The sequence below is a fragment of the Orycteropus afer genome, unplaced genomic scaffold (assembly GCF_000298275.1).
Source record: "Orycteropus afer afer isolate SDZICR_OR568_19922 unplaced genomic scaffold, OryAfe1.0 scaffold00049, whole genome shotgun sequence".
NCBI classification, from domain to species: domain Eukaryota; kingdom Metazoa; phylum Chordata; class Mammalia; order Tubulidentata; family Orycteropodidae; genus Orycteropus; species Orycteropus afer.
The window spans coordinates 7,595,065-7,609,635 of NW_006921636.1; the positions used below are offsets into that span (position 1 = coordinate 7,595,065).

Genomic DNA, 14,571 nt, shown 5'->3' on the forward strand with positions numbered 1-14,571 from the left:
AAAAAAAAAAACAACCAAACTCACTGACACTGCGTTGATTCTGACTCACAGTTAACTCCTTTGGATTTCCAATGGGTTAAATCTGTATGGAAGTAGATTGCTCAGTCTTCCTTCTATGGAGTGGCTGGTAGATCTGAACTGCCAACCTTCTGGCAATCAAATGCCTTAGGTACTATACCACCAGAGCTCCAGGAGTGTATCTACCTAATGTAAATGTTCACCTCATATGCCTAGTTTTTGGTTGGAAGATACAGGAGTGAGTTCAATTCCAGACCTGAAGGACAGCTACAGCCCATGGTCTTGGGGTCTCACCAGGCTTTTATCAGACCAGCAAACCTGGCCTTTTTTTTTTCTTTTCTTTTTTAATGACTTTGAGTTTTGCATCACATTGTTCTCCCACTCCATCCAGGATCTCCTTTACCGATCCCCCTCCGAGTGGTTGACAGTGGTAGCTGGGCACCATCTAGTTCTTCTGGTCTCACAGTCATATATGCTGAGGATCACATGGTCTACCAGTCCCTTGTACTAATTGTTTCCATGTGACTTCAGTGGTTAAATTTTGCTCCTAACCAAAAGGTTGGCAGTTCAAACCTACCAGCCTCTCTGCAGGAGAAACAGAGGCAGTCTGCTTACATAAAGGACTGACACCCTTGGAAACCCTATGGGGCAGTTCTGCTCTGTCCTACAGGATTGCTATGAGTTGGAATCGAGTGATGGCAATGGATTTCCACTAGACGGATAGAGTCTCTTAGTCCTAGCTGATGCTGACAGAAGAGTATCAGGAAGGGTATATCCATCCTCCAAACACACCTTACTGAGCTCAGGACTGAAGGCCTCTGGGTGGATGATGAGGCAGCCCCAGAGGCAGACCAGGGCCAGAGGCTTTTCCCTCATCGTACCCAGGGCAGTGCTTTCACCATCTTCTTACCTCTGACTGCTGCTCAGGGAGTTTCATATTGTCGAAAATCCTAAACACGATTCTGAACAGATCCTGCCACCAGTGCTTTTCAAAGGTGTGGCCATAGCTCTTCATGATCTCAAACATGACTGTGAGTCCTCTGGAGGAAACAGAACCAGGTGCAGAAGAGAGAATGGGGTGAAGGAAAGAACAAAAGAATGGGAGACATGGGTCAGGTGAGCAAGTGACTGAGGCTCAGGCAAGTGCAGTAGGGCCGCCACGCCAAGGACATGGTTACCTGGTCCGTACATCTAACTTGCATCTGTTAATGATGCAGGAGAGCTCAAACAGGATGGGGAACCAGCCTCGCACCCAGACTCTGTCACCAGGAGCCACATTCATGTCATCGCTTGTGTATTCTTGTAGCACCTACAATGAAAGTCACATCTAAGATGTGGACAAAACAAGCAAATGGGAGGAATTTAAAGGGAACACACAGAGACTAAAGACCTGCACACTCTCCTCTCCTAAAAATATCCTTTCAGCACAGTACACAGGGAGCCCTGAGGAGCCAGACATTTGTCTGTCCCAGAGGACACACAACCAGTTTCCCATATGAACCCACAACCCTTTGTGGGTCTGAGTGGGGCAGATCACAAGATTCCTGGGGGTGAAATCACAGTAGGAAGAGCACTGCAAGTCAAATGGTGTTAGCCAAATACCTAGGATGACTCAAAATTGTAAACTGTTCTGGAATGTTACTGTAATAAAAACCAAAAACTAACCCACTGCTACTGATTGAGTCGATTCTGACTCATAGTGACCTCCATTGGGTTTCTAAGACTGTAGATATTTACTGAAGTAGCTTGCCACATCTTCCTCCTGCAGAACAGCTGGTAGGTTTGAACTGCTGACCTTCTGGTTAGCAGCCAAATGTCTTACCCACTATGCCACCAGAGCTCCTTACTGTAATAAAAGCTATTTAAAATAATAGCAACAGCAGTAGCAACTACTACAGACTGAGTGTTTGCTATGGACCAGGAGCTGTTAAGGTGCTTTACATGGATTAATAATTTTTGTGACAATTCCATGATGCTGGGAGAAATAAAGGTCCCATTTTATAGATGAGTTAATGAGGCACTGAGAGGTGAAGTAAGCTGCCTAGGGTCATGCAGCTAGAAGCTGGCAGTCTCTCCACGGTATATCTGTGAGCACCCACTCTCTGCCCTATTACTGGGATGTGGACCCCTCTGCTTTGTTACTAAGGAGACTTGGTTACACAACGGTTAAATGCCTGGCTAACCAAAGGTCGGCAGTTCCAACTCACCAGCAGCTCCATGGAAGAAAAGACCTGGTGATCTGCTCCTGTAAAGACAGCAGCCTAGTAGAACTGCCCCACAGGGTTTAACCTTCAAGAGATTGAACCTACAATCCCGTAAAGGTTGAATCCTACTGGGCAGTTCTACTCTGTTATACAGGGCTGCTATGAGTTGGAATCAACTCCACGGCACCCAACAAGAACAAGCTCTGTAACTAACTACTCTTAAAACGGTGTTATCTACTACATTGGAATTTCTTTATCAACTCTGGTTATCTAACATTAGGCAATTATTCAACTTCTCTGTGCCTCAGTTACTTTCCCTGTACAATGGGAATATAATTATCTGTCTCATGAGTCTGACGTGGGGATTAAAGGAATTAACACACAGAAAATACCTAGAATGGTGCCTGAGATGTAACCAGTGTGCAATCAACATTCATTTGCTCTCCTCATCTTTGTATCTAAATGACTAGACATACCATCTTACAGGTTCACAGTTCTGCAAAGAATGGTTAAGAGGCGTGCATGGGCCGTCATAGCTTAGATGTGCTGTTTCCATCCAGTTTCAGTGCTTGGGGCCTCAGTTGTTAAACCAAGTAGGTCTCTTTAGAGAAGTGAGATCTAATAGAAAACGCCAAACACTTTCAGGAGAAAACAAAAAGTGACTGTGCAAATGTGATTCTTCAATCACATCACAATGGCATAATGCCATTTCCTAAAAGGGAAGTGTGTCTTTCAAAAAGAGAAGGTCTAGCTTCTGGGCTTTGCCAAAGAAGCTAAAATATTATTTTCTTCTTAAAAAAAAAAAAAAAAGACCTATATGCAGAGTACCACATAAAAGTTCAGTATGAATAAAATAAGCAAGTTCATACATAAAAAATAACAGAACACCTTGTTTAGAGCAAACATGACTCTAAAAGGGCAGCTAGAATGTTCTTTGTCAGCAGTGCATTTCTGTACCATGAACCCTTCTGCCCTCACTGCCCACATGAACAAGGAGAGGAAAGCCATACCCGGGGCCTCTCCGAGACATATTTCCCACAAAAGCGGATGAGCCGGATGGCTTCCATGCTGGTATCAGGGAAAGCGACATTGCAGGCAAATTCCGACAAGCACTTCACTGCATCCTGAAAGGAATCGATGGCTGCGGGGAAATGGTGCTGGAAAATAGTTGCTGGGGAAACACAAGGCACATATACCTTTCAAGGTCAGGATTCAGAAATGGAGATTAGAAAAACAAAACAAAAACACAGATCACAGAACATTATTTTCATGAAAATCCAAGAAATGCATGTTAGCATCTCCAAATGACAGCCCTTCTTATGAAATTATTCAAGAATAAATGCATTGAGCACATTGTGGGCAAAACTGGTTTCCCTAACCTCAAAGCAATGATGTAAAGGCTCAAATATCCATTCCACAAACATCTGCTGAGTGCCAACCAGGTACAAGGCATGGCTGTAGGATCTGGGGCACGGAAGTGAACAAATCAAGCTCCAAGAACAAGACGGACAATAACCATGTTAAGTCACCACATATATAAAATAAGCTCTGATGGGGGAGTGCTGGGCAAAGGGACAGGGTGGAAGAGGGACTGCTTAAGCGGTGATTAGGGAAGGACTCTCTGAAGAGGGCCTATCTGAGAAGAGACCCTAAGGAAGTGAACAAGGGCAGGTTATGAGAAAACCAATATTCACCAGGATGCCAAGGTATCCATTATAATGTAATCCATTTTAGGGTACAACTAACTTGAGAAACTATACCCAAAAACCAAACCAAACTCACTGTTGTCGAGTTGGATCTGACTCATAGCAACCCGTCCTTGGGTTTCGGAGATGGTATCATGATGGAAATAGATTGGCCAATCTTCCTTCTGAGGAGTGGCTGGTTAGCAGTGAAATAGGAAGCTGGCTCACATTGGTCTGCTCAATGGAGCTGAACACGGAGCAAAGCTCTGGGCCCAGTCCTGTGACCCTGAACACATCCCTGACTTCCCTGGCCGTCTCCCTCTTAAGATACACTTCTTGTTATCTCACTGAACCAGTAAAAATAAAGTGAGGGAAGGAAGGTGCCATGAGCTGAAAGCCAATTTAGAAATCTTAAGTTCTCAAAATCCTACAAACATCACCTAAGAGAAAAATATGGGTGGCAAGAAGCTCACAAACAACTAAAAGACCTCAAAGATAAAAGATAACCTGATGCCTCTATATATAACATTGATAGACGGTATTCCTACATACATATTTGTAGGTGCTGTAATAATATCCATATAACTAGAACTAACAGGGGGCAAAGTTCTGGTAACTTCTTAGGCACAGTCAACCACCCTGACGGAGAGAGCTGTTGGACCTGTAGGCTGGGGAACATGGTCACAGGAGACATCAAGCTCAACTGGCATAACATACTAGACAAAAGCACTATTCCATATTCTACTTTGGCGAATAGTGACTGGGATCTTAAAAGCTTGCAAATGGTCATCTAGATGCAACAATGGGTCTCTCTTCGTCCAAAGCAAAGAGTGAAGAAAACCCAAGATGCATGGAAACATTTAGTCCAGGGGACTAGTGGACCACGTGAACCTCAACACAAAGGACCCTGAGACCAGAAGACTAGATTGTGCCTGGCTACTACTGTCAATTACTTGGAAAGGGATCAGTGCAGGAGATCCTGGATAGACTGGGATAACAATGTGAAACTAAACTCAAAATCACAAAAAAAGATCAGGTTTGCTGGTCTGATAGAGCTTGGTGAGCCCCTTAAGACTATGGCCCTAGTTATCCTTCAGGGCTGGAACTGAACTCACTCCTGTGACTTCCAGCCAAACAAAAGACAGGCATATAATAGGGTGAACATTTACATCAGGTAGATATACTCCTGAGAGCGATCAATCATGGGAAAACAGAAGGGTAGCATTTGTTCAGGGAGATAGCTCAGGGGACAGGAATGCATAGGGAAGGACACAGGGAAGAGGTAACTATAGGGAGGATGTGGGACGAGAGCTGGTATACTGTGGGGAATTGTAGTCAATGTCTTGAAACAAAATGTGTATGAATTACTGTATGGAAAATGAGTTTTCTCCGTAAACTTTCATTCAAATCACAATAAAAGATAACCCGATGCCTTACAATTTCCATGAAAATCAAGTATCTTGTTCCATGATCACTGGCATAATCAGAGGCAGTGGGGCACTGTACCACCTGAGGGGTCGGACAGCCTGGGCGTGAGTCCTGGCTCCACCACTTCCTAGCTAGAGACCTCAGATAAGTGCTTCTACCTCACTGTGCCTCAGTTTCCTCTTTGGTAAAATGGGGGAAATAACGGTGTTTACTTCATAGAACTGTCATAAGGATTAATGCATGTTAAGTGCTTTGGACGATGCCTGGCACATTATCATATCACAGAACAGAAGAAACAAGGAAGTCCCTTTTGGAGTAAAAGAGACAGCAAGCAAGTGGTCGCTCTCCTAGACAGGCAGGTGGGATGCTGGTCGGGAGGGCACAGAGTCACTCACTGACAATGTGGCCTGTGGACTGGAAGGCCAGCTCCACAATGTTTCCGTCATGATCAGAGGCCGCCTGGTGGAACACAGCAAAGATGTTCTTCCAGCCTGAGCGGATGTTGGCCGCTTGGGAATTCACCATCTGGGCGATGCAGCGGATCACCATGTCCCGGAGGGTTGGCGACCTGAGGGAGGAACAGGGTAGCTGTACTTTGTACAATGGGAAGAGAAATGAACCTAATACATTCCTTAGAAGCGGTACTTTAAAATATATATATATATATTTTTAAGTACACAAGTAATCCACATTTTTTTTTAAATGTCAAATTTCTGACTTTAATAAAGAAAATTCTTAGCAACATTAAATGAGCAATTGCTTCACTTAGGTTGTGATTTTCAAAGAGATGTGAAACTGAAATGTGGTTAAATGATTGTTTGCAAAGCTAAGCTGGCACAATCTATGTAAGACAGAATTGAGACAAAAGCAAACCACACCAAAGCAGGTCCTGACCAATCGTACAGAACTCCACAAGGCCGTCACTTTACAGTCTTGCCACAGCAAGTGATGTTCTGCCACCTGGATACTTACATTTTTTTTTCTTTGACCAGGGATATGTTTTAAAAATAAATTACAAACACTTTTTCCATTTATCAAGATATTAAAGAATTCTTAAAGTTATCTAATCTTCCATCCTTCTGGAATTACTCTCTCACGAGAAGACCACCATTTCCTATCTTAGATCCCAGGGCTCATGCACTCCTTGCGGGCCTCAATCAGGCATCCAGGGGTGCTTCTCCTTTCTTGATGATGCTTGCCCTGTGCGTCCTGGTCTCTGGGCAGGTGCAGCAGCAGGGCTGCAGCGGCCTCTCCTGTGACTCAGAACACGCAGGGCTTGTGGCAGCCCAACTCGGCATCTTTCACTTTGAAAGCAGCTTTAAGCACAAACCCAAAACACCCTAAACTCTCTGAGCCTCTGCAAGCGCCGTCCCTTCCACCAGCCGCTCTCACTGATACTTAAATTCAATACGGGTTAAGACATATCCAGAGGATAATGGTACATTTAAACTTAGGAATTACTTAAGTTTCTCATGTTAAGTAGTACAATAAATGCTTGAAAAGCATTAATGTAAAATTCCATAGGCATATTATTTCGCCAGATAATATAAAAAATTCACAGTGAAAAAAAAAGGTATTTTCATTACTAAAAAAAAAGTAGTATTTCTTTCATAATGCCTGAACTGTAAAATAACTGTTCTTTTAATCTAAAGAATTGAAGGAAGTATTTTAAATATCAAAATGTACATGCTGAATGGGATTTAGCATGTAAGCACCAAACATCTGAAAAGTTTACAAAAATGTTTAAATGTGTAAGGTGCATTTATTCATGAATTACATTTAGTCTGAGGGAAGAAACAGTACCTCAAAGCTCATTAATATTTAAGAAATATCTGAATAGTTTCCGTATGGTTTAAAACAGAATAACAAATATCACTGCACACAAGCCATCTAAAATTTCAGTGCTGCCTTAGGTTGTGAATCTATGGCCTATTTATGTTCCAGTCTATGACACTTCATACACAATATTTAATGCCCTAAAAAACTAAAAACAAAAACCTTTAATCACTTAGTAAACATCTGAAGTTAACAAAAATGTTAGGTCTCTCTCTTCTATATTTTTACGTAGAATTGGGTATTAAACCACCTTGGGTCAAATAAGATTACTTAAAAACGTTATTATCAATCCTCTCAGTAATTAGGACCTTTCTAAATATGCCATTATAGAAAAAAAAATTGCTATTATCAAGTTAGATGAAGTAAATACAGAATTTCTTGGTTTACAAATAAAAATTATTATGATATTCAAGCATGTCCTCTTTCCAAATTATTTAGTCAATGGTGTTAACGATTCAACAGGGAAAACACACTCTAGTACTGCTCTAACCAGACTAACTCAGCTGTCCCAAATGACCTCATAAGGTTGGGTGGGGGACTTGGCCTGGTTCTGCAGCTCTGTCAAGTCACCACCACTGGCCTCGCTCTAAATAGCTAGTACAAAGCAATGCACATTGCTGAGACAAAATCCAACCAGCTGTAATTCTGAAAGCCATCAACACTTGTTTACTTACCTTCTACTGTGTACATTAAAAAAGAATCTTACTGTGCTTTCAGTTTTCATAGCAAACATTTCTAGGTTTCCAGGGATGGGGGCGGGGAGAGAAAAACTAAGAAAAGAGATTCATGCGGGAGAGTCAGACTGTAAAGCAACATTACACACACATCTAGCCAAAGATCATTTTTAAGAAAATGTGTGTGTGTGTGTGTGTGTATGTTGTTGCTATGCGCCATCATATAAAAATCAAACTCACTGACACTGAGTTGGTCCTGACTCATAGGGACACCTTGGGTTTCTGAGGTAGTATCTCTACAAAGTACATTGCCTAATCTTTTCCTTCCAAGGAGTGGGCAGTGGGTTTGAACTGCCAGCTTTCTGGTTAGGAGTCAAATGCCTTAGACACTATGCCACCAGAGCTCCTCTGTGTGTGTGTGTGTGTGTGTGCGTGTGCATGTGTAAAATACATCTCCCTAAAATCCATAGTGTTACATGATAGATTTTCATAGCAAGTAGTAAATACATGGAAGTATTTTTCAGCTATCCACCAGGTACACTTTTTAGAATTAAAAGATGTTATTACCACAGTCATCTCAACATTGTGTGCTCATTATGGTGACTGTTGACAAAGATCCCTATTTACGTTAGCAATAAACAATCCCGTTATCAAGAGGTAATGCTAATACAGCACACGACAAGATGGCTGCATGTTCTTAAAATATGTATACTGGTTGGCTTTGCCACTCTGCCAGGCTCAAAATGAGCCCTCCTGGAGTCAGAAGGAATCTGACTGCTGGCTAAGAGAGAGATACCTGGGTGAGAGACACGCCTGGGTGAGACAGCGGCAGTGGAACCAAGGGGCATGAGACAGGCATGAGGCAGTCTTACCTGGTCCACAGAGGCAGCGGCCAGGCTGAGGGGCCAAGGGCCAGAGAGGTGTGTCTAAGGGTACATTAGAGAAGAGACTGTCCTGACCCAAGAACTGTATCCTGAGCGTGTTCCTGAACTTGAATTGTAGCCTGCTGCTTCCCTGATAAACCCCATAATCTTTGAGTTCTGTGTGGCCACTGCAGCGAATTATGGAACCCCACAGAGAGGTGGTAGGTGCCACGGGAGGGATGTTTGGTGTCAAGGTTGGTAAGAGGGCTGGAGGGTGGCGGCATATCTGGCCTCACAGGAACAGGCCTTGGGCTGCTGATGGTAATTCTGTCTTCCTCTTGTGAATTAGAGGTCAGAAGATGCCGCCTCCCTGCCCCTTTAGCACATTCCCTCCCATGCACTCCTGCCCCCTGAGCTATCTCCCTGATGTAAATGTTTGCCCCATATGCCTGTCTATTGTTTGGCTGGAAGCCACAGGAGTGAGTTCAATTCCAGATCCGAAAGGTAACTAGGGGCCATAGTCTCAGAGGCCTCACCAGGCTTTATCAGATCAGCAAATCTGTTTTTTTTTTTTTAATGATTTTGAGTTTTGTGCCACATTGTTTTCCTACTCTCCAGGATCTCATGCGCTGATCCTCCTCCAAATGGTTGACAGTGATAGCCAGGGACTATCAAGTTCCGGTCTCATGGTCATACAGACTGATGATTGCATGCTCTACCAGTCCCTTGGACTAATTGTTTCCATGTATCTTTGGTTTTCTTCATACTTCTTTGCTCTGGACAAGGAAAGACCCATCATTGCATTCTAGATGGCCGCTTGCAAACTTTTAAGTTTCTAGTTGCTACTCACTGAAGTAGGCTGTAGAACAATGTTCTTGTGTAGTATGCTATGTCAACTGAGCTTGATGTCCCCTGAGACCATGGTCCCGAGCCCATAGGTCCAACTACTCACTCCCTCCAGGTAGCTAGCTGTGGCCAAGAAGCCACCACAACCTTGTCCCTTGTCAGCTCTACTGTATACCTGGACATTCTTACAGCACATACAAATATGCATGTAGAAACGCTGTCTGCCAACCCTACACATGGTCATGGGCACACTACCCACTACCTAGACATACCTGATCGTTCAGCCTGTCTACCCACCTCATATATCTTTTAGTCTTGCTTCTGGAGGATACTACCTTTCATTTCTAGAGCTTCTGGCCATCCTTCATATTTATTTGTATCCTTGCTACTCTTTCTGTGCTATACAAAAGGGTTTTTTATCTCAATGCCCTTCCCACCAGAGAAGATCCAGTTATCTCTAAAACCAAGATGAGTAACAGACGTACTCCCAGAATCACCAATGAGCTGCCACATCTCATCACTGGGTTTGGTTACTCCAACACATGTTCCCATTAAGACTACTGTTCCATCTTGTATGGACTTCAGAAACTTTGCAAATGGCACCATGTCTCCTCCCCAAATATTGAAATATTTTATATCTCATAATTCTCCTGTGTTTCCATTTACTAAGGCAACATTGATTGCTGATCCCTATTCCAACATTCTTCTAAACACCACTCATTAAAACATTGTTGCCCAGCACACTGGCTCCACTTGTCATCTGAAAACCACAACGCTTCTCAGGGCAAGCTCTTGAGATGCCACATTTATACCCTGGAGGCTTAGTAGAACAGGCAGCTGTGTCCATGCTGACCTTGCAAAGAGATTTCCTAAATACACATCCATTTTATTTCAAATAATTGAGATATAGCATAAATGTCAGTAAAAATACTGCCATAGCTACCAACTTTGCAGCACTTGTCATTTTCGTGTTTGCTTTTCTAGTCTACATATGGCACCTTCTCATTACATAAGCTCCAGTCTCTGCCGTGCAAGACTGCCCATCACTCTGGCCTGCCTGTGCTCAGTCCTGCTGGAGGCCAATGGGAGCTGCCTCCTTCCACCTACCCCTCCGCTTCTTCTCAGTCCCGATCCTCTCCATGTAGCCAGGAGGAAGTCAGATCACAGCTGGACCTTCTCCCCTGCCTTCACATTCATTTAAAAAAATATTAGAGACAACAAGAAAAATTAAGATAGCAGCAGAAATTGTTGGTTGCCTATTCACTACCCATTCCCTCACCCCTTAAAAATTGGGCTCTGATTTTGTGTGCATTACAATGGATGTAACTTTAGGGCACAAATCACAAATAGTACAAGACAACCTGACTCGACTCCATTTTCCAGCCTCCCTTGTTGCTATGGGAGCTATCTGACTGTTAGGTGAAAAGAAAGACTGTAGGTATGGAGGGCTTCTGGGAAGGTTTTTGTTCGTCTCAGAAGGAACATTCACGGGTGGCTCTGTCCCCTTTCCTCACGTTCCTGTTCTGAACACAGCATGGTGCCAAGAGTTATAGCCACCATCTTGCAACCATAAAACAACAAGCTCAGGGATAAAAAGCCAACACAATATATGGCTAAATAAAAGTATGGAAAAAGCCTGCATCTTCCATGACAATTTTTGGCTATGGAACAAAGCTGGGATGCTTGTTTCTCATTTCTTGTTAACAATACACTGTCTTACGGTTAGTGTGTTTATGTTAGTTAGTTAGTTAGTGTGATTAGTCAGATTTTTTGCTCCTGGTCTAAAATATTTTGACTAATATATCCATAGTGAAGGAGCTCTGGTGCTGTAGTGCCTAAGACATTTGACTGCTAACCAGAAGGCTAGCGGTTCAAACCCACCAACCACTCCTTGGAAGGAAGGTTGGGCAATCTACTTTCATAGTGATACCACCTCGGAAATCCAAGAAAGAGCTGCTATGAGTCGGATTTGACTTGACAGCAGTGAGTCTGTTTTTTTGTTTTTATCCATAGTGAAGCCACCTAGAGATAGATAACCATTACTAAATTCTTAGTACATATCTTCTTAGATCTTTGGTCAGGGTTACACATGTATGATAAACACATATGTATGCATCACACTATATATCTATATATATAATTAAAGTAACAATATTTTAAATTTAATTATTTAAAAACATACCAAACCCAAGACAGAAAAAACGGCCCACTTTTTAAAACCACCCCAACGTAAAATATAGGAGCTCTGGTGGCATAGTGCCTAAGGCATTTGACTGCTAACCAGAAGGCTAGAGGTTCAAACCCACCAGCCATTCCTTAAAAGGAAGACTGGGCAATCTACTTCCATAGAGATGCCACCTCAGAAACCCAAGCAGGGGTCGCTGTAAGTCAAAACCAACTTGATGGCAGTGAGTTTGGTTTTTTGGTAAGGTCAAATCTGGTAGCACCCTGAATAGACAGATCAGCATCTACGTCTTCAAATCTATTAAACATACACCTAGTCCTTACTTCCTCGGAAGGAAGGTTGGGCAATCCTACTTCCGTAGTGATACTGCCTCGGAAACCCAAGGAGGGGTCGCTATGAGTCGGGGCCGACTCGAGAGCACATAACAACAACAACAACAGTCCTTACTTCTTGACTATCTCATTATCCAACAGTTCCCACTCACAACAACAGTGAAGAATCTACTATCCAACTATTTTTCACATTCATGAAGTACATCTACAGTAACGAGAGTAATGCTGGCCGTGATGGTTAAGGTTATGTGTCAATTTGGCTGGGCCATGATTCTCAGTGGCTTGGCAGTTCTGTAATGATGTAGCCATCTTCCATTTTCGCATAATGCCTATTTTTGCATAAGGACCTGGTATTTGGAACCTAACCATGTTGATAAGTGAAGAATGGATGTATTTGATTATGGAGTAAACTCTGTTGTCTCACAAACAGCAAGAAGCAAGGGTAGGCAAACCCATCAACTCTACAATACTACCTTTGAAAGCCATTAGGATGGCTCTGGGATTGCCGATTTGACTTTTGAATTTCATCTGATTCAGGGTAACATTCACATTTGTCTGCCAACCTCATACTAACTAGTAACAGAAAATGTAATTTAGAAAAAAGGCAATGAGAAAGTCAAAACACAGTTAAAAATCAGCTAAAATTCCACAAAGAAAATGTACCACATATGTATAATGGAAGGCTGACTATGTACCTAGGTAATTTCAACACATAGTAAAATGGAGAATAAATGGAGAAAAGATTGAAGATTTCATTTCACTTAGATTCATAGTCATCACCTATGGAAGGAAGCAGCAGTCAAGAGATCAGGCATAGTATCGCACTGGGCAAATCTTCTGCAAAAGACCCCTTCAAAGTGTTGAAGAACAAAGATGTCACTCTGAAGACTAAGGTACACCTAACCCAAGCCATGGTATTTTCAATTGCCTCATGTGCACATGAAAGCTGGACAATGAATAAGCAAGACAAAAGAACAGTTGATGCCTTGGAATTTTGGTGTTGGCAAAGGATACTGAAAATACCATTGCAGTGAATTGCTTGATGTGGCCCTTCTAGCCATTGTCCTCCATTCTGTGATGTTTTGTAAATCCCATTATCCATGCCTATTTGGGGTGGTGTGGTAGTTAAGGTCAGGTATCAACTTGGCTGGGCAGCTGGTAGTAGTCATTCCCTATAATGACTGGCAATCGACTCTGTGATGGGATTTAGGTTAATTCTGTTGGGGCAACACAGGTGGCATGTATCTTGAGTCCTGCCTTGCTGGAGGGTACAATTCAAATCACCACCCTTAGCTTCCCTGAGGGTATACCTACAAATCTCCTAGGAAGATTTGCTCTCCTCTTGCTCTGGCTTTGTGTCTTGGCTCATCCTCATCTCACCCCTGGATTTGGGACTGCAGCCATCATCTGATCTGCTGATCGAGGTTCATCAAACCACAAGAGTTGGAAGGATCTGCCAGACCTACTCACGGACCCGGGACTCGCCAGCCTGCCAGCCTCCACCACTATTACGTGAGATGAACCCTTGGGTGTCTGTGAGTTCTGTGAGGCGCTACAGCGAAATACAGAACCCTAAGACTACGGAAATTACTGGGAGGAGGAGGCGGAGTTAATGTCTGAAATGATGGAGTGGCATGGTAGTTTGGACATTTGGGACATCTTTAACCTCCGCCTCATGGGGACCGGCCTCGTGCTGATCTTTCTAAGAGAAATTGTTAAAGCAACCATGGACTGCCAGAAGCACAAACAAATCTGTCGTGGAAGAAGTACAGCCAGAGACTCTTGGTAAGATGGAAGAATAGCCAGAGGAGCAACACAGATGCTCTTCAACAAAGAAAAGAAAAACCAATTGACAGAGATACAGAAGATAATCCTGGAGCTCTGAGTTTTGAAAGAAACTATACAGAAGTGGATTAGGCACCAACTAGTGGAAAAACCTTAACGAAAATAGTGAGTACAGAGACGGTCAGAGCTGTGGACTTTCAGCTACTCTGATGGGACCAACAGCCTGAATAATTCCAAGTAGTGTTGGGACCTGAGAATTGACCTAAAGATCAGCCCTGGTCACCAAGGACTGCAGGGACGACTGTGCTGGTGGCCTATGACTAGGAAGGGAAGTATCAAGGAGGGAGACAGCCTGAGCTGCTGACTTTCCACTGTCTGGAGGGCACAGCCATTTTTGATTGTTTATACATGGCAGCCATTTTGGATATTTAAAGTGACCGAGGGCACAGCCATTTTGAATGTTTACAAGTGGTGGCCATTTTGGATTTTAAAGTGATAGTATCATCATTCAGATTCCAGGGACCTAAGAATAGGCTCTGTTTGCCAAGGTCAGCAGGGACATACAAGAGGTTGACAACAGGAAAGGAGACAGGTGGTGAGTGTATAAGTGCTGCCAACTAGTGAATAGAGGAGCATAGCACAGTACCCTGCCTGTATAGATAACATACAAACAAAACAAAGAAAATGAAAATTGTGGGCAAGTCACTCCAACATA

General features: G+C 43.1%; 1 protein-coding gene across 1 annotated transcript in view; it reads right to left on the reverse strand.

Annotated features, from left to right (window-relative positions):
* ARFGEF2 (ADP ribosylation factor guanine nucleotide exchange factor 2) overlaps positions 1–14,571 on the reverse strand; it is a 125,907-nt gene that overhangs the window by 32,264 nt on the left and 79,072 nt on the right. Inside the window, exons 27-30 of the mRNA XM_007938332.2 lie at positions 5,731–5,903; positions 3,233–3,393; positions 1,197–1,327; positions 929–1,058 (exon numbers count right to left, since the gene is read on the reverse strand). Coding sequence (XP_007936523.1) covers positions 929–1,058; positions 1,197–1,327; positions 3,233–3,393; positions 5,731–5,903 — 595 coding nt within the window. The remainder of the gene's footprint in view (positions 1–928; positions 1,059–1,196; positions 1,328–3,232; positions 3,394–5,730; positions 5,904–14,571) is intronic.